General features: G+C 47.6%; 4 protein-coding genes across 4 annotated transcripts in view; all 4 read right to left on the reverse strand.

Moving 5' to 3' along the window:
- LOC116822449 (UDP-glucuronosyltransferase 1A3-like) overlaps positions 1-24,054 on the reverse strand; it is a 101,268-nt gene that overhangs the window by 53,591 nt on the left and 23,623 nt on the right. The window lies entirely within an intron of this gene.
- LOC116822453 (UDP-glucuronosyltransferase 1A6-like) lies at positions 5,933-7,028 on the reverse strand. The gene is made up of 2 exons (XM_032776357.1): positions 6,165-7,028; positions 5,933-5,956 (listed from the first exon to the last, which is right to left on the reverse strand). The coding sequence occupies exons 1-2, from the start codon at positions 7,026-7,028 to the stop codon at positions 5,933-5,935; spliced, it is 888 nt and encodes a 295-aa protein (XP_032632248.1).
- Positions 17,125-18,575, reverse strand: LOC116822451 (UDP-glucuronosyltransferase 1A6-like). The gene is made up of 2 exons (XM_075069800.1): positions 17,712-18,575; positions 17,125-17,145 (listed from the first exon to the last, which is right to left on the reverse strand). The coding sequence occupies exons 1-2, from the start codon at positions 18,573-18,575 to the stop codon at positions 17,125-17,127; spliced, it is 885 nt and encodes a 294-aa protein (XP_074925901.1).
- LOC142047362 (UDP-glucuronosyltransferase 1A1-like) lies at positions 19,777-23,118 on the reverse strand. Its single transcript, XM_075069801.1, has 2 exons — positions 22,288-23,118; positions 19,777-19,785 (listed from the first exon to the last, which is right to left on the reverse strand). The coding sequence occupies exons 1-2, from the start codon at positions 23,116-23,118 to the stop codon at positions 19,777-19,779; spliced, it is 840 nt and encodes a 279-aa protein (XP_074925902.1).

The following is a 24,054-nucleotide window of genomic DNA, read 5'->3' on the forward strand; positions in this document are numbered from 1 at the left end:
GACGGTAGCGTCCGCCATCACCCTCATGGAGAACTTCCTTGCGGTGGAAACCCCAGTCGGGCCGGGTATGCGGGGTCACCCTGCAGGGCTCTAGCGCCCCAACCTCGAAAGATGGGTGAGCACCCGGGTCAAACCACGGACTCCCCCGTGGAGTCAGGAGCCCCGGTCTAGGAGTCTCGAGGGTCCCCCTCGACAAACCCCTACAGGCCCTGAGACCAGGACTGGCCATGCCCCGCAGAGTCCCGCTACGAGCCAGAAGGACGGTTCGACCCGACCCGGACGATCTGAAATTGGGCCTGTTTCGCCTGTGGGAAGCATAGGCACCTCCAACGGGACTGCACGGAGATGGATTGCAGCTTTGGACACGTCTGCGCCAGCGAAAGCCATGTCCGACTGCCGCAGGCTGTCAAAGTCACCGTGCCCGTAGTTGTTGGAGACTGCCAGACGCGGGCCCTGGTTGACTCTGGCTGTGGGCAGACACTAGTCCACCAAAGCCTCGGCTTCCGCGAAGATCCCTGCCTGAGAACTATCCGGTTACAGTGTATTCATGGCGACATTCGACCTTACGCCAGCGCCTGAGTCCCCCTTACCGTGGATGGGGTCACGCGAACCATCATGGTTGGCCTGGCCCCACGACTCGCCTACCCCATGGTCTTGGGGCGGGACTGGCCAGAGTTTCCGGGCGTTCTGAGGGACCACATGCAGGAAAGCCCAGAGGTCACCCCTGCCTTGGAAGGGGACTGCCCCGAGGATCTGACAGAGGAGGCTGAAGAGGCGAGGCCTGAGAGCCAGGACGGCGCACCGGAGGACCTCCTGCCGACGCCCACTGACGACCTTATGATCGACACAGATTTCTGCCAGAACCAGAGGGAGGACCCCACCCTGGGCCGGGCGTATGACCAGCTCGCGGCGGTTGACGGCGCCCTGATTGATCCAGTCTGGGCGAAGAGCTGGCCCCATTTCGAGCTACGTTGCAACCGCCTCTGTCAAACAGATAGTTAAGAGTTAATGTCTCTTTTACCTGTAAAGGGTTAAGAAGCTCAGTAAACCTGGCTGACACCTGACCAGAGGACCAATAGGGGGACAAGATACTTTCAAATCTTGGTGGAGGGAAGTCTTTTGCTTGTGCTCTTTGTTTTGGGGGTTGTTCGCTCTTGGGACTAAGAGGGACCAGACATCAATCCAGGCTCTCCAAATCTTTGATCAGTCTCTCATGTTTCAAATTTGTAAGGAATAGCCAGGCAAGGGGTTAGTCTTATTTTTGTTTTCTCAACTTGTAAACATTCCTTTTTTGCTGAGAGGATTTTACCTCTGTTTGCTGTAACTTTGAACCTAAGGCTAGAGGGGTTCCTCTGGGCTATATGAATCTGATCACCCTGTAAAGTATTTTCCATCCTGATTTACAGAGATGATTTTTACCTTTCTTCTTTAATTAAAAGCTTTCTTTTTAAGAACCTGACTGATTTTTCCTTGTTTTAAGATCCAAGGGGATTGGATCTGGACTCACCAGGGATTGGTGGGGGGAAAGGAGGGGGATGGTTAATTTCTCCTGGCTTTAAGATCCAAGGTGTTTGGATCTGTGTTCACCAAGGAATTGGTGAAGTCCCTCAAGGCAACCCAGGGAGGGGAAAGTTTTGGGGGGACAGAGAGTGCTCCAGACACTGGAATTCTGGATGGTGGCAGTGTACCAGATCTAAGCTAGTAATTAAGCTTAGAAGTGTCCATACAGGTCCTCACATCTGTACCCTAAAGTTCAGAGTGGGGAAGGAACTTTGACAGCCTCTATCGGGTAGATCAAGATTCCCGCACCGGGGAGGTCCAGACTCGACTGTTGGTACCTCGGTGCCACCGACGAGCGGTAATAAGGCTTGCCCATGACGTCCCAGCGGCCGGGCACTTAGGCCAGGAAAAGACCCTCACCTCGATTCTGTCCTGGTTTTTCTGGTCTGGGGTGCACCAGGAGGTGCAGAACTATTGTAACTCCTGTCCGGAGTGCCAGCTGGCCGCTCCCTCAGGGATAGCCCTGGCCCCCCTAATACCCACGCCCATTGTAGAGACGCCATTTGAGCGGGTGGCGATGGACTTGGTGGGACCCCTCCCGGAAAGCCGGGCTGGGTTTCTCTACATCCTGGTCATTGTGGACTATGCCACCCGCTTCCCCAAGGCTGTCTCGCTCTGGAGCATCATGGCGAGGACCATTGCTGATGAACTGGTCAAAGTCTTTGCCCATGTGGGCCTACTCCGGGAAATCCTTACTGACCAGGGTACCAATTCTATCTCCCGATTGCTGCGACAGGTCTGTGAACTCCTCAGGATTAAGCAGCTGTGTACCTCAGTGTACCACCCGCAAACCAACGGCCTGGTGGAGCGGTTCAACTGCACCCTGAAAGACATGCTGCGCAAGTTCTCTCCCGAGGACCTGCGCCAATGGGACCAATTGATCCCACCGTTGCTCCTGGCCATCCGAGAGGTACCCCAAGCCTCCACCAAATTCTCCCCTTTCGAGTTGTTGTATGGCCGGAGTCTGAGGGGGCTCCTGGACCTCATGAGGGAGATCTCGGAACAGACCCCATCACCTGCCCAGGGCCTTCTACAGTATGTCCTCCAGCTTCAGGGCCGTCTCACCCGAGCCGGAACGCTCGCTTGAGAGAATTTGAAGGCAGTGCATGAAGCTCAGGCCCAGATCTATAACCGAGAGGCCCGGGCTTGCAATTTCCAACCCGGAGACCGGGTGCTGCTCCTCTTGCCCTCCAACAAATCCAAGCTACTGGCCTGGTGGCAGGGGCCCTATGAGGTGGTTCGGAAGGTCGGGCCAGTCACCTATGAGATTAACCAGCCCTACCGCCGGATGAAAACCCAGAGGTACCATATCAACCTCTTGAAGCCCTGGCGAGAACGAGAACGCCTCCTGATCAATCCCTGTCCACCAGAACCTGAGTTAGGACCCAAGGCTACCCCACCTGAGGACCCTGCAACACCACAGTTCGGGGAATCACTAACTGAGGAGCAATGAAAACAGACAGGATGCCTCTTGCAGGCATTCCATTGGACGTTCACTACCTGGCCAGGCTACACGGCCCTCGAGTACCATACCATCCAGACTGAGCCGGGGGTAGTGATCCGAGAGTCAACTAGACCCTTACCATACCGGAGCGGCAGGTCATCGAGGAGGAAGTTCAGGCGATGCTAGAGCTGGGCGTTATCGGACTGTCGCAGAGCGAATGGCGCAGCCCCGTAGTCTTGGTGCTCAAATTGGACAGCACCCAGCGCTTTTGCATCGATTTCCGCCGGGTTAATTCCATCTTGAAGTTCGACGTGTACCCGATGCCACGGGTAGATGAGCTGCTGGATCGGTTAGGCAAGGCCCGCTTCCTCATGACCCTCGACCTAAGCAAGGGATACTGGCAAATCCCCTTCGACCTTGCATCATGGGAAAAGACCGCATTTGCCAAGGTATCGGTCTCTATCAATTCACCCAGATGCCCTTTGGTCTCCATGGTGCCTCTGCAATGTTCCAGCAGCTCATGGATCGCCTCCTTCGCCCTCATCAAGAGTACACGCCCGCGTACCTGGACGACATCATCATTTACAACGACCGCTGGGAGAACCATCTGGAGCGAGTGGTGGTGGTCCTGCGATTCCTACGGGCCGTTGGGTTGACCGCCAATCCAAAGTAGTGCCATATCGGGTGGCAGGAGACCACCTACCTGGGGTATACTATCGGGAGGGGACAAGTGAGACCGCTCGTGGGAAAGGTCCAAGCCCTAGCCGCATGTCCACCCTCCACCACGAAGCATCAGGTGCGCCAATTTCTCGAACTGGCGGGCTACTACCAGAGGTTCATCCCTGTCTTCACATCCATTGCAACCCCTTTAACGGGACTCCTGACTAAAACCAGGTCCCCGACGGGTGGAGTGGACTCCAGGGTGTGACTGTGCCTTCTGGGTCCTCAAAGACTGCCTCTGCCACGAACCTGTCCTGTACAGTCCTGATTTTTTCCAAGGATTCGTCCTCCAGACCAACGTCTCGGAAGTGGGATTAGGAGCGGTCCTGTCCCAGGAAGTGGACAGTGAGGAACATCCCGTTATATATCTCAGCTGGAAATTATTTCCGCGAGAACGGCACTATGCCATGATAGAGAAGGAGGCCTTGGCTGTAAAGTGGGCCTGTGATGCCTTGCGGTATTAGCTTCTGGGGGCCCCCTTCATACTTGTCACTGACCATGCCGTGCTTCGCTGGCTAGCCCAAATGAAAAATAATAATATGCCGCTCACGCGGTGGTATCTGGCACTACAGCCGTATGCTTTTACTATCCACCACCGGGCCGGTAAGGACCATGCCAATGCGAACTTCTTGTCTCACCTGGGGGAAGTGGATGGGTCTGACCTCGACGGACGGGAGCCAGCCTTGGGAGGGAGGGGGTGTAGCGAGGCAGTGGGATACCCTACACCCCTGCTGAGGGACGAACCTCCCCCAACACCGCTCTGGGCGGAGCCGCTGGGTCCTGCGCCCCCCCCTCAGAGGTCACGGTGCAGACCCAGAAGTATAAAAGCTGACCTGCAGAGCTCAGTAGGAGCCCAGCCACTGCCGGGACCAGACTTCTGCGGCCGCTGCCAGCCAGAGCTCACACCCGGCCAGTCGAGCCTGCCTCGCGCCCGCTACCCCGAGGACGACTGGCCGAGCCTGCCTCGCGCCCGCTACCCCGAGGACGACTGTCCGAGCCTGCCTCGCGCCCGCTACCCCGAGGACGACTGGCCGAGCCTGCCTAGCGCCCGCTACCCCGAGGAAGAGCCTAGCCTACCTCTTGCCAGCTACCCCGAGGAGCCGCTGAGCCCACCCTCGCACACTTACCCAGAGGAGCCGATGGTGTTTGAGACTGCTGGTGACGCTACGACGACTCAGGTACCCGACGAGGGGGAGAGTGGAAGTAGCCTTGGGGCAGCTGACCCAGTCTGGCTGCAGCACTGCCAGAGCCAATGTCAGTGTGTTGTGGCCAGGATCCCCACTGACAGCAGCGAGTTTCCCCCACTGCTAGGCCCTGGGCTGGGACACAGTGGAGTGGGAGGGTCTGCGTCCCCGCTGCCACCCAACTCCTGGGCGGCACACTCCCCCTCTCTCTGGCCTGAGGAGGCCAAAGCCTATCATTATTGCTGCTCAGCCCTGCCTGAAGGCCTGAGCATACTGACTCAGTGTTTGTTCCCCCACCCTGACCTAGGGCTGGGCTTAAGACTATTTGTAGCGAGGCAGTGGGATATCCCACAGTCCCGCTGAGGGACTAACTGCGGCCGAGCCGCACCACAATGATCAACAGAGACAGAAAGCAGCTGAGAGCTCAAGGAGAATAAGGATAAGGTGAAAGCCCAGGGATCTGGCGTGGAAGAGGCCACTAGAGATTTTGGAGAGAGCAGTTTCAGTGGAGTGGTTGGAGAGTATTTAAGTTAAACTGGAAGAAAGGAACTTCACCGTGTGAAAGAAAGAAAGGTGGTGGGGTGACAGCTGAGGAGGGAGCTGGATTCAAGGGGAGTTTCTTATGATGGGGTGAACCAAAGCAGATCTACATTGTGAGGGAAAGGAACTGGAGCAGAGTGAGATGTTGAGGAGGCGAAGAAGGGATAACAATGGTACAAGTTTGATCAGGAGGTGGAGGAAATGGTCTCACTGGGGCAGGTGGAAGGGCTGACCCACCACTCCTGCTGACACAACATTCCAGACAGCTGTGGACTTTCACTTTCTTTGAGCATGTTCCTTTTTGAAATTTACAAATGTAAATTAAACCAGACTTTGTAACTAACATCAGAGAAAATCTCTGGCCAGTTAATATTAATGGTCTCCAGATTTACACTGCTGCACAACAGCGGACTTTGGCTCACCTACTTTTCAGCAAAGCCTGAATTATGCTTCTTTGTTTGGTAATATTGCTTAGACTTTTAACTTACGTTAAGGCAATGATGTTTACCTATAGCAAGAGAAAATCATTTGGAGTCTGATTCACATTCAGTGCAGGCAGCATCCTATTTTGTATTTTGTGTGGAGAGCCAGGCAGGAGGGTGTGTAAATTAGGGATATTACAATGAGGTGTAATACTTATTGCTCATCTACAGCATTTTCCACAGAAAAAATATCAAAATGAAAGTGCAAACACAAAACAGAATCACTGGACATACCTGAGATAGGTTCTTCCCCTCTTCACAGTTTATGCCTCCGATGAAGACCATGTTGGGCATCACTGGTTTGGGATACTCAAATACAAAGTCGTATCTCAGTAGCCATATGGAGCCATTTCTGTAAAGTGTTGGTAAGTGCACATCTCTCTGGAGAAACTTTGAAGCAATGTCTTGGTATTTGGTATACAAATCCTTAAACAGTGGTGTCTCGAAAGTGCTAACAAATAGGTTCAGCACTCGCTGGGAAAAAGTCATGTGGTCTGTGTGTTTAGTGTAGCATCTTGGGACATAGGAAACAGGGTTTGGAGATTTACAGATTGCATGCTCTAAACTGCATGGAAAACCACGAAAGAAGTACACGGAAGGGATGGACAGATATTCTGCCAGGATCACCCCACATGGCAATGCTGGATCTGTGAAGAGTGCATCAAATTTATTCTCTTCCAAGTATTGTATGATTTCTCTGTTCTGCAGCAGGCTGTCACAGTTGTGAAAAAACATGCTAATGACGTACATGTTGTTCTGGTATTCTGCAAGGATAGTGTGGGGAAAGGAGACCTCACGAAAGAGACTGTTAGCGAATTTACTAAAACTCTGGTCAAGATCTTCCTGGGTGTAAGGCACAGCGTATATTTTCCTTGTGTAATGCTCTGATTCTTTGAAGAGCAAATTAATTTCTGGAGCAAGCACTACTATTTCATGCCCTTTCTCACTGAGCTTCTCCACCACTGCACGCATGCTGAGCCAGTGACTTCCATCCTGAGGGACCACCAACAGCCGCCCACCTTCCACAAACCCCAAGGAAAGTAAGAAAAGAAAAATCCCTGAAGCAAACAAGTAAAAAGTGGGATACAATGGAGCCATCTCAAAGCTGGAAGATGCTTTGACTCTACAGATGTTGCAAACTACTTTTTATAGCTGAACTATCACTGCCCAGAGTTTATGGTGCTTGCAACCTTATTTGAACTCATCTATTTTTACTGCCTCATATACTGATTTGGCAGAATAAAACCTTTGCTCCTCTAATGGACAAATTCTACCTTTGGATTTGCAAAGCCCCTTTCCCATTCAAGGAACATATCTTTGTTTTACTCATTAACTTAACGTTAATATTTGCACATTGAATTGCAATAGCCACGTCTCCCCTACTCCAAGTCTATGCCAGCCAATCTGAGTCAGCACATTTTATCTCCCAGAGGCCTCTTTATTATTACAGGTCATTCACATCCTAAATCAACAAAAGTAGTGAACATAAAAACATAAGAATGGCCATAACTGGGTCTGACCACTGGTCCATCTAGGCCAATATCCTGTCTTCCGACAGTGGCCAATGCTAGATGCTTCAAAGGAAATAAAGAGAACAGGGCAATCATCGAGTGACCCATTCCCTGTTGTCCAGTCCCAACTTCTGGCAGTCAGAGGCTAGGGACACTTCACAGCATGGTTTTGCATTCCTGCCCATCCTGGCTAGATGCCATTGATGGACCTATCCTACATCAACTTATCAAATTCTTTTTTGAACCCAGTTATAATTTTTCCCTACACAACATCCTCTGGCTACAAGTTCCAGAGGTTGACTGTGCGCTGTATAAAGAAGCACTTCCTTTTGTTTGTTTTAAACCTGCTGCCTATTAATTTCATTGGGTGAACCCCTGGTAATTGTGCTATGTCAAGGGCTAAATAATATTTCTTTAAAATCAAGAATGGTGTGGAGAAAATGAATAAAGACCTCTATCATATCCCCCATTAGCTATTTTCCTAGCTGAAAAGTCCCAGTCTTCTTAATCTTTCCTCATATGGCAGCCTTTCCATACCCTTAATCATTTTGTTGTCCTTCTCTGTACCTTTTCCATTTCTTTTTTGAGAAATGGCAACCAGATCTGCACACTGTATTCAAGGTGTGGCTGTACCACAGATTTATATAGTGGCATTATGATATTTACTCACATTATATATCCCTTTCCTAATGGTTCATAATGTTTCTTTAGCTTTTTTTGACTGCTGCTGCACATTGAGTGAATGTTTTTGGAGAACTATCCACAATGACTCCAAGATTTCTTTCTTGAGTAGCAAAGGCTAATTTAGACCCCATCATCTTGTATGTATAGTTGGGATTATATTTTCCAATGTGCATTACTTTGCATTTATCAACATTGAATTTCATCTGCCATTTTGTTGCCCGGTCACTCAGTTTTGTGAGATCCCTTTGTAACTCTTCACAGTCTGCTTTGGACTTAACTATCTCGAATAATTTTGTGTCGTCTGCAAATTTTGCCACCTCACTGTTCACCCCCTTTTCCAGATAATTTAGGAATAGGTTTAACAGCACTGGTCCCAGCACAGATCTCTGGAGGATACCACTATTTACCTCTGTCCATTCTGAAAACTGACCGTTTATTCCTACCTTTGTTTCCTGTCTTTTAACCAGTTACCAATCCATGAGAAGACATTCCCGGTTAGTCCACGACTGTTTACTTCCCTTAAGTGTCTTTGGTGAGGGAGCTTTCTGAATGTCCAAGTACACTGGATCACCCTTGTCCATATGTTTGTTGATCCCTTCAAAGAACTAGATTGTTGAGGCTAATATCCCTTTACAAAAGCCATGTTGACTCTTCCCCAACATATTTTGCTGAGCTATGTGCCTGAGAATTCTGTTTTTTACTATAATTTCAACTAATTTACTTGGAACTGAATTTAATTTTACCAGCCTGCAATTGCCGGGGTCACCTTTAGTGTCTTTTTTAAAAATTGGCATCACATTAGCTATCCTCCAGTCATCTTGTACAGAAGCTGATTTAAGTGATAGGCTACATACTACAGTTAGTAGTTCTTCAGTTTCATATTTGGAGTTTCTTCAGAACTCTTGGGTGAACACCATCTGGTGCTGGTGACTTATTCCTGTTTAATTTATCAATTCGTTCCAAAACATCTTCTATTGACACCTCATTCTGAGACAGTTCCTCATATGTGTTACCTAACAAGAATAGCTCTGATGTTGGAATCTCCCTCACATCCTCTGCAGTGAAGACCGATGCAAAGAATTCATTTAGCTTCTCTGCAATGACCTTGTCTTCCTTGAGTGCTCTCAATTGTCCAGTGGCCCAATTGATTGATTGGCAGACTTCCTGCTTCTGATATACTTAAATTTGTATTATTAATTATTATTATTTTATTAGCTTTTTAGTTTTTGAGTCTTATGCTAGTTGCTCTTCAAATTCTTTTTTGACCTGCCTAATCATACTTTTACACTTGACTTTCCAGAGTTGTTTCCAGCTGTTTAATGGTCCATGGACATTCAGTAAGTTTTTTTAAACTGAAGGAACATGGTTGTTTCAGTCCAGGGCTTCAGGCAAGGGCCATTCCTCTACCTGTGATGTTAAGCACATTCCTAGCTCTGTATTATAAAGAGTGGGCAAGGTATCGCCTGGACTATAACCCTTTTGCACTGGCAGAGCAGTACATTAGGGTTCTGAAGTTGTCCTGTCTGAGTAGCTAGGAATTCCCTTTACATATGTATAAAATACAATAGAAAAGTGCGGGGAGGAAGCTACTTTTCATAGCTTTTTTTATAATGGAAGCAAAATCCCATGTGATGTACAACCAGGCTCATGTCACACTATTGCTGGGGCATGCTGGAAGCATGGCCTTTGCCCCAACCCCTCTCCCAAAGTACCCTGAGAAGACCTCTAGCACATCTGAGTCCCTGGCCCAGTGCTGTGTTTTGAGGAGCGCTCAATGGAATAGAGGGGATACTCTTCATCCCATAATGATCCTGCATTTTAAATTTACTAGCACAAGCCTGAAACAGATCAGACAAGAAGGAAATTCTAACAAACACTTCTGTATCTCTTCAGACAATAGACAAGTGTTAGAACCTTTCAAGGTTTGCTGATGACACCTTTCATCAGTCAGTAGAGAAATGCAGTGTTCAGCACACATAAAGTGACCTTACACAATTGTTCTTTCCATGAGTAAATAGATTGCATAAGTTGTTCCCTGGATGTGGAGTACAAGGAAGAGTGACTTTGCAATTCAAAGTAAGCCAGCCAGGCATATGCTTCATATGTAGCTCCCCCTTGGGGTGACCAGATAGCAAGTGTAAAAAATTGGGACACTTTTGGGGGGGGGGGGCAGGGCTGGGGAAGGGGAATAATTCCCTGTATAAGCCTCTAATATTGGGATCTTTGATCACGCTAGGCCCAGGGCTTCCTAACACAGCTCAGTTGACTCAAGTTCCACTAACCTGCACTTAAACTGTGGTGCAGACTCACCCAAAGTGGCCACTGACTCTCCCACCTGGCTTTATAACTACCCCCACCCCTACTGAGGTAGATAGTTGGGGGGGCACATGGGAATCTGCCCCACATTGAGGCACCACCCACCCCCACCTCTGGCCGCTGCAGGTTGCAATCCTCAGCCAAACACCCTCGTTGGGTCACGGCTGCTAGCGGGCAGCCCATGCACCGCAGGGAGCTGTCTGCGCCTTGAGTGGGAGCGGAGCTACACGATCTGCGGGGTGGGGCAGTGCCAGGGCCCCCTCCAGCCACCCAGAGCCAAGCAGCGGCGGCTACCTGAATGGCACAGTGCCGCCGCTTCGGGGTGGGCTTCTCCCCCAGCTCGCAGCCACGCCAGCTCACTGCGCTTCCCGGGATGGCAGGAGCCTGGGGCGGCTCTCTCCGGCACGCTGCGCCACGCACCGGGCCCCGGTCCTAAGAGCCAGAGGGACCTGCTGGGCGGCGAGGTGAGGAATCCCGGCGGTGCTTACCTGGGACGGCTCCCGGGAAGCATCCAGCAGGTCCCTCCAGCTCCTAGGGGTGGGGCGGGGTGGGGCGGGTCTGGTGAGTGGGCGCCAGAGGGGGGCTGAGGGGGGACAGAGGGGTTTCTTGCCTCTAAGACTGACCGGTGCTTGCAGACCCCCCCCGCGCTGATTTGGGCAGGAGGTGACTGGTGCAGCATATGCTAGAGACCCCCCCCCGCCCCGCCTCTCGTGCGTAGGGTCTCCCGTCAGGAGCTCCGACGAAACACCACAGTGCCAGCACCGGGACTTTGGTCGGTGAATCATGGGATGCGGTCCCCGATATCAGAGCAGAGGGCGTCCCGACTGATTGTGGAGGTGAGGACCCCGGGACAAATGTGTTAATAGGACTTGTCCCAATTATATCGGACTCTGGTTCACCCTTAATAGCCCCCTTAATACTACAGTCTTGGGTTGGTTTTGCCTATGTGACAAAGACTTCATAAGGCGCATCTCCTGACCATTGCGTGTAGATACTTGCAGTTGTAAATGAGGAGTTTTGTAAATGAAATGGTGGCAAGATATGATGGCAAAGGTAAATTCATTTTCATACCGATAACAGAGGTTCTATCTTTTAAAAGAGATTTCCCATCACATGACAGATTCTCAGTGCATAAAATTTCGCAGATAGCCACAAAGAACACAACAGGAGTTAACTCACATTAGGAAGTACAGTAAGAATATTACCAGAAATCGGAGAAATAAGTAGCTAGGAAGAGGGCGTTACCGAAGGAACTCAGAGAAATGCAGAGATGCCGCCCACAAATCTGGAATGCTGCTCCAACCCAGTATGATAAGCCACTCTCGAGGTCATGTTTATCAAAATGCGTCCCACAGAAAACCTGGCAACTCTCTTAGTCACTTACTTGGAAAAATCATCACATTTATCCAGATATTCAGAGGGACCGAGAGAGGAGCTATATAGAGAATATGAGGCAAATATTCACGATCCCGTCCTATAAAAGGAGACTGAAACATTCCGTGCACTGTGAAGGCTGGCTTGCTTCCCCTCTTTTGCTGGAAATGCGATTATTTTTTTAGATTGGAATTATATGACGAATAGGGGATCTTTGAGCTCCTTTCCCCTTGAGCTGGAAAGTTAAGGTACTACAACATCACTCACATCAAGACATATCTTGTGAATGTAAATGAAAAAAGCTATCCAAAGGCAGATTATTCCTTTCAGCTTTCCCTTGGCATTTGGGAAATACCACAGCTAGCCGGCTCTCAACCGGAGTGTATCTCCACCAAGCACCGCAAGGTCCCATAGCTCCACCAATAATCACTCAGAAGGACCAGTTCGTCAGTTGACTTATCAAATCCTAGTACAGAACAGCTTTGATGAATGACATATCTTCCAAAAGGATGTTCTCAGCTTGAGATCTAATAGATTCTAGCATGAGTAGGTAAGATACTATGCTGGGATGTGATGGCTGATGTCGTATCTCACCGCATATACAGGGATAAACCCGTGGAGTGTATCAGTTTAGTGAACAAGCAGAGAGAGACAGTTGGGAAGTTTGGTTAAGACACCCTGGTATAGATTAAATGATGACTTGAGCTTTAAAGGCAAAAATATAATTCTTGGCGCAGGGTTGAATATACCAGGCTTACTATGCTTATGACACAGGGGATACCTACAAAAGAAATACAGTCAGGAACTTGCAATTAATCTACCCTACAATGACCAATGCTACATCTAAGCACAGCCCTTCAGATTTACTTCTGAATGCTCAGGTGTAGTTAAGCAGTGCCTTTGTATCCGTAAAAGGTCTGTATTCCATCTTCAATAAATAGACAGTAGGGATCCAAGAGCCTCTCCTGCCTACAAGTTGTGTGGGTGGGGTCCTGTAAAGTGGGGGAGGAGCTACTGTACGGGGTGTGACTGGGATCTGCACTTTAATGTATGAGGTACTGAATTGCATTAGAGGCCAGGTGGGTTTAAGGCATTAAGCTAGCAGATGAAGTGCCTATGTTTATCACTTACAGCCCCATCCTACTATCCATTGTCGGTGCAATCAAGTGATGAGTGACAAAGTTACACCAACATAGTAGCAATCATAGAAATCATTAGAATATTCATGGGGTTGAAGGGAGCCTCAGGTAGGTCATCTTAGTTCCAACCCTCCTGCTCAAAGCAGGATCGCAATCCCACTAACGTCATTCCCAGCCAGGCTAGGTTTGAGGTGACCTGATACAAACTCCTAAGGAAGAGATTCATTCACTCAGGTACCTATTCCAGTGCTTTACTACCGTACTCGAGTTAGAATATAAGTTTTCCTAATATCACTACCCTAAGAAACCTCCCCCACTGCAACTTGAGACCATTACTCCTTGTTCTGTTACCTGCCACCACTGAGAACAGTCTAGATCCATCCTCTTTGGAACCCCCTTTCAGGTAGTTGAAAGCAGCTATCAAAATCCCCCTCATTCTTCTGTTCTGCAGACAAATAATCTCAGTTCCCTCAGCCTCTCCTCATAAGTTATGTACTTCAGCCCCCAATCATTTTTGTTGCCCTCAACCTCTGGAACTTTTTGCCAGAGGATCTTGAAGGCCAAGACTATAACAGAGTTCAAAAAAAGATCTTGATAAATTCATGGAGGATAGGCCTGTGACACTGCACCCCATGTTCTTCATAGTGATATTAGTATGATAAATTATTATCATAATTATGATGTATTTTATGCAAGCTAAGGCATGTGAGGTATCATTGGAAAGGCTATGGTTTGCTGAATATGATTATCTAATTTTTATGCATGTATCATTTTTGTATCCAAAATTATAAATATTGACTATGTATCTATTTCACATGTAGCAATTCCTGGGCAATGCCCACTAGGCAAAATGTTCTTATTCTAGATGGCTGGGTGGGAAGGGCATATTTAGGTTAATGAGCCATTAGGAAGAAATAATAGGTCTTAGGAGAAGCTTATCTCCCACCTGGCAAGCCTTCCTGTGAATGCACCAAACAGCCAGTGGGGGATGGCTGCTGTAACTTTACAGGGACATGTGACCCAGGTCACCTGGTGCTGGACTCCATCTTGGGATGTCAGTATTTTTCCACTGACTGGCATGGGAACCAAGCTTTGAAACAAAGGGTTCCTGCCATATGGAAAAGCTATATAAGGCAGAGGAGTGACATCATCTGGGTTTTTCACTGATTCCCGACCCAGAAAGACTCCTGGAAACACCTAAGGAACAAAGAATGAACTGGGGGAAGTGCTGGACCCCAGCTAAAGGGATTTTTAGCCTGTGAATGGAATACCTGGGGATTCCAAGCTATAAGCAAGTACAGTTTGCCCCTTAAGAATCTGCAGCCCGCTTGTATCATCACTTAGGGAGAGAATCTGCTATTCATATCCAATATATTTAGTATATGAAGCTTAGTTTGCATTTTTTGTTTATTTGCTAAGTAAGCTGCTTTGATCTGTTTGCTATCCCTTATAATCATTTAAAATCTATCTTTTGTAGTTAAAACACTTGTTTTTGCTCTGTCTAAACCAGGGTATGGAAATAAAAACTTGAGACAGAAAGCTGTTACATATTCCTCTCCCCACTGGAGGATGAATTTTCTGAGCTTACGCTGTACAATTCCTTGTGCAGTGCAAGATGGTATAATTTTGAGTTTACGCTCCAGAGGGGATGCATGCCTTAGGAACTGGGAGGTGCCCTAGCTGAAGCCTTCCCATCCAGGGGCTGGTCAATGGCTCTGCCTGTATGTAACTGCAGCTGGGTGTGTCCCTACCTGTATATATGCTGGTGAAATGCAGGCTAGAGCAGGCTTTGCAGCTTGTCACAGCAGTACAGTGTAAAAGGAAGCCTAGTTTGGTAGGTCAGGGGACTCAGTGGTATCCCAGTTCCAGGTGGCACCCCGGGTGGGGAAAGATGACCCATCACAAGGCCCATCAATGGCTATTAGCCAGGATGGGCAGTGATGGTGTCCTTAGCTTCAGTTTGCCAGAGTCTGGGAATGGGCGACAGGGGATAGATCACTTGATTTCCTGTTCTGTTCATTCCCTCTGGAGCACCTGGCACTGGCCACTATCAGAAGACAGGACACTGGGCTAGATGGACCATTGGTCTGACCCAGTGTGACCGTTATTATGAGAAGCTCTCCCGCCAACATAGCTTCTGCCTCTCGCAGAGGTGGTTTTATTAAGCTGAGAGGAGAGCTCTCTCCTGTCAGCATAGAGCATCTTCACCAGATGCGCTGCAGTGGTGTGGCCGTATCGGTTCAGCTGAGCCGCTGCAGTGCTGTATGTGTAGTCATGCCTTAAGCAATTAGGGCCCCAAGCAGCTCAAGGGGCACCCTATTTGCTTTTTATTATGTGTTGTGTGTGTGTGTAGGGGAGGGGCCCCAAAATATTCCTGTTTAGGGCCCCCAGTGGACTAGCACCGCCTCTGATTGCATTTAAGCAGAGAGATCTGAGTTAGCTTTAATCTAGACAGCTCAAATCCCATGGGTGCGAAGCTGCACCAGTGTGAGCATCAGTGCAGGGTGTACAAGCTCACCTGGAACCCTGAGTAATTATTTGGAAAGCTAGCGTGTGCTGAAGCTTGCGCTGCTGCCCCCACACTGTTCTGGGACTTGAACTAGTTATATTAAAGCAAGGTCAGATACGCGGCTCGAGCTGCGATCACACCAAGTGATTGCATTATATACATAACCTACCTTGTTCCAGTGAAGGTTAGGTGCTGCAGAGCCCTACTGTGTCACATCCTAGTCCAAACCCATCTCCCTCTCCCCAAACACACACATCCATCTCCTAGGGGGGAAGGGGATGCAGCAGCAGATAGCACAGGTCTCAGTTACAGAGACTTTTCACCAGCAGGGAGTTCCCGTATACCAGGGGGATTTTCTCTGAGCCATTTGTGGCCACTTTGTGCCAAATCTTTGGCACTCCAGTTCCTTCAAGCTTCCTTGCCTCCACCAGCTTTGCACCCCTCTTGAAGCTGCAGCTGCGGGATTCCTTCTCTGAGCCCCCTGCTTCAGGGACCCACCACAGGCGTTAACCCCACTCCAGTGCGGCTTTGCTCTCTAGGGCTCAGCCTGTCTCAGTCCCCTCTCCCCAGCTGCCTACTAGCAGCCTTTTACAGACCCAGATGTAGTCCTCTTTAATTAGCTGCATTAGGGTCACATGCTCCAGTCCAGGGGAGCTGGGCTTAAGGTTGACAACTTTGTAATATTTAAAAACTGGATGCTCCAGCAAGAATGCCAGAACCTTCCCCACCCCACCTCATCCCCCGTAGGCCCAGCCTCTGCTCCAACTCTTCCCCACCAAGGTCCAGCCCCTGCACCACTTCTTAGGGTGACCAGATGTCCCAATTTTATAGGGGCTGTCCCTATTTTTGGGTCTTTTTCTTATATAGGCTCCTATTACCCCCCCCACCCCCATCCCGATTTTTCACATTTGCTGTCTGGTCACTCTACCGCTTCTTCTCCCTGAGGCCCAGTCTCTTCCCCCAAGGCCCCATTCCCATTTGCTCTTCTTCCCCTTTTCTCCCATTACTCACTGCTCTTCCCTTCTCCTCTACCCCCGTCAGGAGGGACTTGCCTGTGGAGCTGGGGCTGGGAGCTGCAGCGGCCCGACGCAGGTAAGAGGCAGCCCCGGGTAAGTAGGGGTTGGCAGGGGTGAAGACCTAGTGCCTGCCTGCCTTCGCTGCTCACAGGAACCGGACTTTAAATGTCTGTTAGGTAGATCTGACCAGACACTGTCAGGTCCCCTTTCCAACCAGCCTTTTTGGTTGAAAACTGGACTACTGGCCGCCCTAGCTGGGCTCAGTCTATCCACAGAGACCAGTTATCCTGAAACATCCTCCTGTCTCACACTGGGATACACACAGACGCATTCTCAAACAAGAATAAGTAGACAGTGTTGAAAGGAATAAATCAGAAAGTGTGCTCAACAGAGACAGAAAAGAGCTGAGTGTTTGCTGGAGAGTGTTTAAGTTAAACTGGAAGAAAGGAACTTGACCCTTTGAAAGGAAGAGGCAGTGGAGTGACAGCTGAGGAGGGAGCTGGATTCAAGGGGAGTTTCTTATGATGCGGAGGACCAAAGCAGACCTGCATTGTGAGGGAAAGAAACTGGAGCAGAGTCAGAGGTTGAGGAGGAGGAGTCATGAAATCATAGAATATCAGGGTTGGAGGGACCTCAGAAGGTAATCTAGTCCAGCTCCCGAAGGGACTATAGGAGAAGGGATAACAATGGTACAAGTTTGATCAGGAGGTGGAGGAAATGGTCTCACTGGGGCAGGTGGAAGGGCTGACCCACCACTCCTGCTGACACAACATTCCAGACAGCTGTGGACTTTCACTTTCTTTGAGCATGTTCCTTTTTGAAATTTACAAAAGTAAATTAAAAAAAAAAATATAAATAACAACAGAGAAAATCTCTGGCCAGTTAATATTAATGGTCTCCAGATTTACACTGCTGCACAACAGCGGACTTTGGCTCACCTACTTTTCAGCAAAGCCTGAATTATGCTTCTTTGTTTGGTAATATTGCTTAAACTTTTAACTTAAGTTAAGGCAATGATGTTTACCTATAGCAAGAGAAAATCATTTGGAGTCTGATTCACATTCAGTGCAGGCAGCATCCTATTTTGTATTTTGTGTGGAAAGCCAGGCAGGAGGGTGTGTAAATTAGGGATATTACAATGAGGTGTAATACTTATTGCTCATCTACAGCATTTTCCACAGAAAAAATATCAAAATGAAAGTGCAAACACAAAACAGAATCACTGGACATACCTGAGATAGGTTCTTCCCCTCTTCACAGTTTATGCCTCCGATGAAGACCATGTTGGGCATCACTGGTTTGGGATACTCAAATACAAAGTCGTATCTCAGTAGCCATATGGAGCCATTTCTGTAAAGTGTTGGTAAGTGCACATCTCTCTGGAGAAACTTTGAAGCAATGTCTTGGTATTTGGTATACAAATCCTTAAACAGTGGTGTCTCGAAAGTGCTAACAAATAGGTTCAGCACTCGCTGGGAAAAAGTCATGTGGTCTGTGTGTTTAGTGTAGCATCTTGGGACATAGGAAACAGGGTTTGGAGATTTACAGATTGCATGCTCTAAACTGCATGGAAAACCACGAAAGAAGTACACGGAAGGGATGGACAGATATTCTGCCAGGATCACCCCACATGGCAATGCTGGGTCTGTGAAGAGTGCATCAAATTTATTCTCTTCCAAGTATTGTATGATTTCTCTGTTCTGCAGCAGGCTGTCACAGTTGTGAAAATACATGTTAGCGAGGTACATAATGTTCCGGTATTCTGCAAGGATAGTGTAGGGAAAGGAGACCTCACGAAAGAGACTGTTAGCAAATTTACTATAAGTCTGGTCAAGATCTTCCTGGGTGTAAGGCACAGCATATATTTTCCTTGTGTAATGCTCTGATTCTTTCAAGAGCAAATTTGTCTCTGGAGCAACCACTACTATTTCATGCCCTTTCTCATCAAGTTTCTCCGCTACTGCACGCATGCTGAGCCAGTGACTTCCATCTTGTGGTATCACCAACACCTTGCCACTTTCAGCAATGTTGTAGGAAGTTAATAAAAGAAGAAACCATGATGCAAATTGGTAAAGTTGATGAAAAAGAAAAGCCATCTCAGTGGATGATAGAAAAAGACTCTGTCACTGTACAGAAGTTTGAAACAACTTTTTATACTCTGGGAAACAACACCTACTTTTTGGCAATACGTGCTTGTTCTCATGTGAACTAAATTGGCATTTTGTTCTTTCAGCATTTGTTAATCATTAGCTTTGAAAGATCTGCAGTATGTTAACTTTTATGAATACTTTTACAACTGACAAAAGTAGTGTTGAAGACCAAAAAGACAGATAAACCAGTTTGGGTCAAATGAGAACTGACCAAAACTGTTGCCCCAAACCTGAGATGAACCTACTCTAACAGCACTTTACTAACATTACGTCTCCCAACATTCCTAAAAGCAAGAAAATACCATCCACATATTGCAGATAGAGAAACAGTGCACAGAGATTAAGGGGCAAATTCTGTCCTTTCTTCCAGGGGCACATAAAAGTCCTGCCATTGTACTGCTGATGAGGATGAGTCTGCTTTAAATAGGCTTTTATTCCACACTCATAACTGCAGTATCTGAACACCCTCCAGTGGTGCATTCAGCAGTATGACTACACATCTGCCAATCTGATAGATCTGGAGACCTTGCCTGGGTGGAGTATATAAAACAATAGTCACTGGAATCTGAACCCTGTCACATAACAACAGTATCACCCTTTCTTACCCTTATCCACACCACATGGCTGAGACCAGGAAAATCACGTCCAGTTTCTTAACAGAACTCCTATAGAGCCACACATCACAATCAGGGGCGGCTCCAGGCCCCAGCACGCCAAGCGCGTGCTTGGGGAGGCAAGCTGCGGGGGGTGCTCTGCTGGTGCCGCGAGGGCGGCAGGCAGGCTGCCTTCCGTGGCTTTCCTGCGCAGGGTCCGCTGGTCCCACGGCTTTGGTGGAACTCCCGTGCCTGCTGGAGGTCCTCCGAAGCCGCGGGACCAGCGGACCCTGTGCAGGCAAACCGCCAGAGGCAGCCTGCCTGCCGTGCTTGGGGTGGGAAAATCCCTAGGGCCACCCCTGATCACAGTATCCCATAGATTAGAGGACTCTCCTGGGAGGTGGCAGATTCCTGTTCAAATCCTTTCTTCCCAGCAGGTGGAGGGGGAACTTGAACTAGAGATCTCTAACCATTGAGCTAGAAGGGAGGTTGTTTCCACCTGTCCCCCTCAGCAGGCAGCCCCTGAGCACATGTACTGGATTGGGCCCAGCACGTCACATTATCTTGGAATGGAAAAAGAAGAGATTAAAGTAGAATCAGTGATGCTCTGCATTCAAAAGCTATTTTCAGTTTTAAAAGGTTAGTGACTGGCTGCACTAAACATCCAACCATGTTCTGCTCATTTTGGCTTCATATTGAGGTATTTATTACTCCTTCAGTTAAGAAATCTTCACGGTCTTTTAAATCTCATTGATAATTGTTGGCTAGCTTGACATGAGCTGGCAGCCTAAGCTCTTAGTACAGTGGAAAGAATGTTCCCAAGTTTAGTTCTAAAAGCTGCACTATCCAACTTCCCCTCCCCAAGGGAATATTAATGACTGTAATTGTAAGAGTCAGTAAACACTGAAAATTGAGAAATCATTAGTTTTCTAAAGATAAAATGACCCTGGAATGAAATGAGAAACAGCTTTAAGAGGAAGAAGAAGGAGAAAAAATTTGGAAGCTGTGAGGAGACTATGAAAGCAATAGAGGTGGATGCCCTAACTTTTCTCCCGACAGTGGGAACATCCACAGTTACATTTGACTAAAACAATAGGGATACAAAACTTTATTCTACAGCCAGCATTAACTGAGGGGTTTGATTATTTTCTTTTGGAATAGATTTTGGTTTCACATTTGTTTAAATTTTGTGTTACATTGGATATTATAAAGAAAAAAGTCAAAATGGAAACAAAACATTTCAATCCATCTGATTTTTTTTTTTCAGAATTGTCTTTCATGGAGAATTAACACTTTTGGTTTCGTTCCTGACTGAAATAAAAACAAATGTCAAAATATCAAATTCCTCCACAAAACAGAATTTTCATTCTCTGCACAGCTCTGTTATTCCATTACTGTCCACTGCTAGGTTTCTTGCAGTATCCTCTAAAGCATCTTGCACTAAGAGATGTGATACTGGATTAGAAGGACTGGTGATCTGATTCACTGTGGCAATTCCCAGAGTTTATATGCAAGAAATGAGAGGATGTTAAATTGCATTCCTTTTCACTATACAACTTACCCTGGATTCAACCCAGGGGGGTCTATGTTGTTAGCTTTTCTTGGAAATTCTGCTGGCAGAAAGTCTGTCACTACAGGCAGACAGCCAGCAGCAGCTTCCCCTTTATTGACCCTCTCACAAAATGGGTGGGGCTAGCTACAGAAAGCTGTGGCCAGGGAGATTGGAGCCCCTGCAGTTTCAGTGCATTCCCTGAGCAGTGCCACATAGCAGGACTACTTTTTAAGCCCTAACTAGCACTTAGAAGTGTTCCACTTCAGCAGAAGCCTTTTAGTATGTGTCTGGTGGCACCCCTGTCTGTCCTCTCTCAAGGCAATCTCCCCTGGAGCCCAGGAAGGTGCAATTTATACCTTGATCCAGCTTGTGCTAACAAAGCTGCCCCATGTCTGTGCTAAATTTTTGCAGGCATGAAAAAGTCTTTGAAAATCATGGCAAACTCCCCCACAAATAACACATATGTCTGTAGTTCCCCTCACCTCCATCCTACTTTTCATTGTAAAAAATTCTTTGCATTTTTATAGTGGCTTTCATCAGAATATTTCAGACAATGAGAGAATCTCACACGACTGTTTTACAAACATGCAATCCAGTCTTACGCCAGTCCTGTGAGGTGAGTACTGATACCTATTTTACAGATGGCAAAACTGAGGGATGGTGATTGATCATTTATACATTCAATAATACAACTCTTTCATTGAGGATGCATTGTGTGTATCCTGTTGTGCCTCTCCCTCTCATCCTACAACTGCTTCCAGTGCTGAAAATGTCATTGAGATAATCAATTGTCCTAACTGTTCCGATTTGGACAGAACAGTCCTAAGTTTTGGAACTGAGTCCTGGCTCCCAAACCTGTGACCGGGGCAAACACTTTTAACCTGCAGTTCTCCGCTGTGGACCATAGAGGCTATTGCTCTCAAAGAGTTACCTTTTAATATAATTAACTTCTAATGTAGTAAAGGTTGGCTGGCCTTAGTGCAAAACGTGTTCCTCTATCATCTTTGGCTTTGCACTGGGCCTCCGTGGGTTTATGATCACACCTGCCACACTAAATGCACAATATATTGCAAAAAGAATGGAACATTTTCATAGTTGGGCCTGTCATGTGACAGGCAGGAACAAGGAACACACAAAGCCATGAGTGTGTTTCTAATGGCATCCTGCAGCGAAGAATAGACTGATTTCTTGCAACAGGGAATGGTGAGGGGCTTTTTCAGCACTAATGCCTTCTTTGGTAGTTGACAATTCGGTTTCAGAACTGTCCACCAACATCAGTTCCAGTGCTGGAAGGCTGTTTTGTCCCTTTCCTGTGTGTCTGGCTGTCACTCAGTCAGGAAGCCCCTGTTCCCAACACAGGAATGTTGGGTAATACCCTGCAGTATATGGGCACTGACCAGAGATTGCTTCCCACCCACTAAAGATGGAAGAAACTTGGCTGGACTTCACACTCCTGAGTGCCCATGTGATGATTTGGCCCAGTATTGATAAAGGACAAACAGAATGTACATACCTGAGACAGGTGCTTTGTCTCAGAGCAGTTTAATCCACCAACAAAGACCATATTGGACATCACTGGCCTGGGATACTCAAATACAAAGTCTAGTCTCATTAGCCAAACAGAGCCTTGATCTAAGAGATTATGCACAGTCACTTCTTTTTGAAGAAACTCAGATGCCAGCTGTTCAAATGGCGAATAGAGAGCAATACAAGCTCGCAGTGCCAGTGTGCTGTGTAGCAGATTCTGCACACGCTGGGTAAAGGTCACGTGGTCTGTGTTGCTACTAAACATTCTTGGGACAAAAGAATGTGGACTTGGACACTGAGTTGCCTTGGATCTTAAGTCACATGGAAATCTGCGTAAGAAGAACACAAAAGGGAGAGACAGATACTCAGCAACTATTGTCCCGCATATGCCAACTGGCTCTGTAAGGATGCCATCAAATTGACTTTCTTCAAGATATCGAATCAGTTCTTTGTTGCTCAACAAACTCTCACAGCTTTGGAAGAGCATCTGGAATGCTAGTGCTAGACTTTCATATAGTGAAATAACAACATTTAAAAAAGGTTGCTGAACAAAGCGATCTTTACCAAAAGTCTCCATTAGTGCATCCACATGTTCATCTTTGTAAGGCACTGGATAGGTCTTAACTGTGAAATTCTTGCCTGATTTCAAAAACAGATTAGTTTCTGGTGCCAGAAGGACTATTTCGTGCCCATTCTGATGGAGCTTCTCCACGATAAGACGCATGCTCAGCCAGGCACTTCCGTCCACAGGCATCACCAACAGCTTCCCCCGTTCGGCAAAGCCCACAAATATCAACAGTGGAAGAAACTTTATCATGGGTGGATCAAGAGATCTAATCCCAGGAGCCATCTCAGTGTAAGAAAAACAAAACATTCTGCTAAGAAAGTTTTGAATGCAGAAACTGAAAAGAAGAGCTGCAGAGTCCCCGACTGCTGCTTTGATTTGCTTGCATTAGCTTCTTGGATCAATGTTTACTGTTTTACAATTAAACAACAGTTTCCAGGAAGCACTTTATAAGCAATAACCCTTTCAAATGGGAGATTATTGGCCTCAAGGTAGGAGCTTCACCTTATATAGGTCTGCACAAATTTAATCTCTCTTTTCCACATGATCTCTTCATGGGTGGCAAGTTCTATGGGACTGTGGTGCCTGGGCACCAGGAATATTACTGGCCCGGGGCCCAGCTCCAGCAATGTTTGAGGCCAGGTCTCTGCCTCGGCCCTGCCTTCCACCCCAGGTGCCCACACCCCGCGCATCCCCTGTCCGTGAGGAGGTATGCTAAGTGCTGCATCAGGGGGGCTGTGCTGGTGAGTATCTGAGTGTCTGTTGCAGGGGACAGTTGGTCAGTTTGACTGTGTGCTTGATTGTTTGATTGTTTGTTTGTTTGAACAGTGTGAATTGGGAGAGCTCTGTTCCAGGTGGGCCTTGAGTGGGCCTGACTGCTATAAAAAGGCAGTCAGCAGCGAACCAGCTGAGCAGCGAACAGCAGAGGCTAACAGAGGGAGTTTGCCTGGGAGTTCACCGGGGGAGAGCCCACTGAGGCTTTCATCTCGCGGGCTTCTGTGAGTTGCTGCAACAGCTGAGGAAGCTCTTAGAAGCGAGAAATTATGGAAGGTGAGTATTCAGCCTGCACAGGTTGTGCCATGTTTGTTTTTCTTCCACAGGACAGAAGCGACTTTGTCTGTACAAAGTGCAATCTGGTCTCCATATTGGAAGAGAAGATTCGAGGTCTGGAGCAACAAGTATCAACCC

Source organism: Chelonoidis abingdonii, chromosome 10, assembly GCF_003597395.2.
Source record: "Chelonoidis abingdonii isolate Lonesome George chromosome 10, CheloAbing_2.0, whole genome shotgun sequence".
Taxonomy (NCBI): domain Eukaryota; kingdom Metazoa; phylum Chordata; order Testudines; family Testudinidae; genus Chelonoidis; species Chelonoidis abingdonii.

Excerpts from the sequence above, each read along its gene's own strand:
- LOC116822453 (XM_032776357.1), bottom strand. The coding sequence starts at position 7,028 with ATGGCTCCATTGTATCCCACTTTTTACTTGTTTGCTTCAGGGATTTTT. Across the intron at positions 5,957-6,164 it reads AGGGGAAGAACCTATCTCAG|GTAAACATCATTGCCTTAAC; the intron begins GTATGTCCAGTG and ends CTCTTGCTATAG.
- LOC116822451 (XM_075069800.1), bottom strand. The coding sequence starts at position 18,575 with ATGGCTTTTCTTTTTCATCAACTTTACCAATTTGCATCATGGTTTCTT. Across the intron at positions 17,146-17,711 it reads AGGGGAAGAACCTATCTCAG|TCCCTTCGGGAGCTGGACTA; the intron begins GTATGTCCAGTG and ends CTTCTCCTATAG.
- LOC142047362 (XM_075069801.1), bottom strand. The coding sequence starts at position 23,118 with ATGATAAAGTTTCTTCCACTGTTGATATTTGTGGGCTTTGCCGAACGG.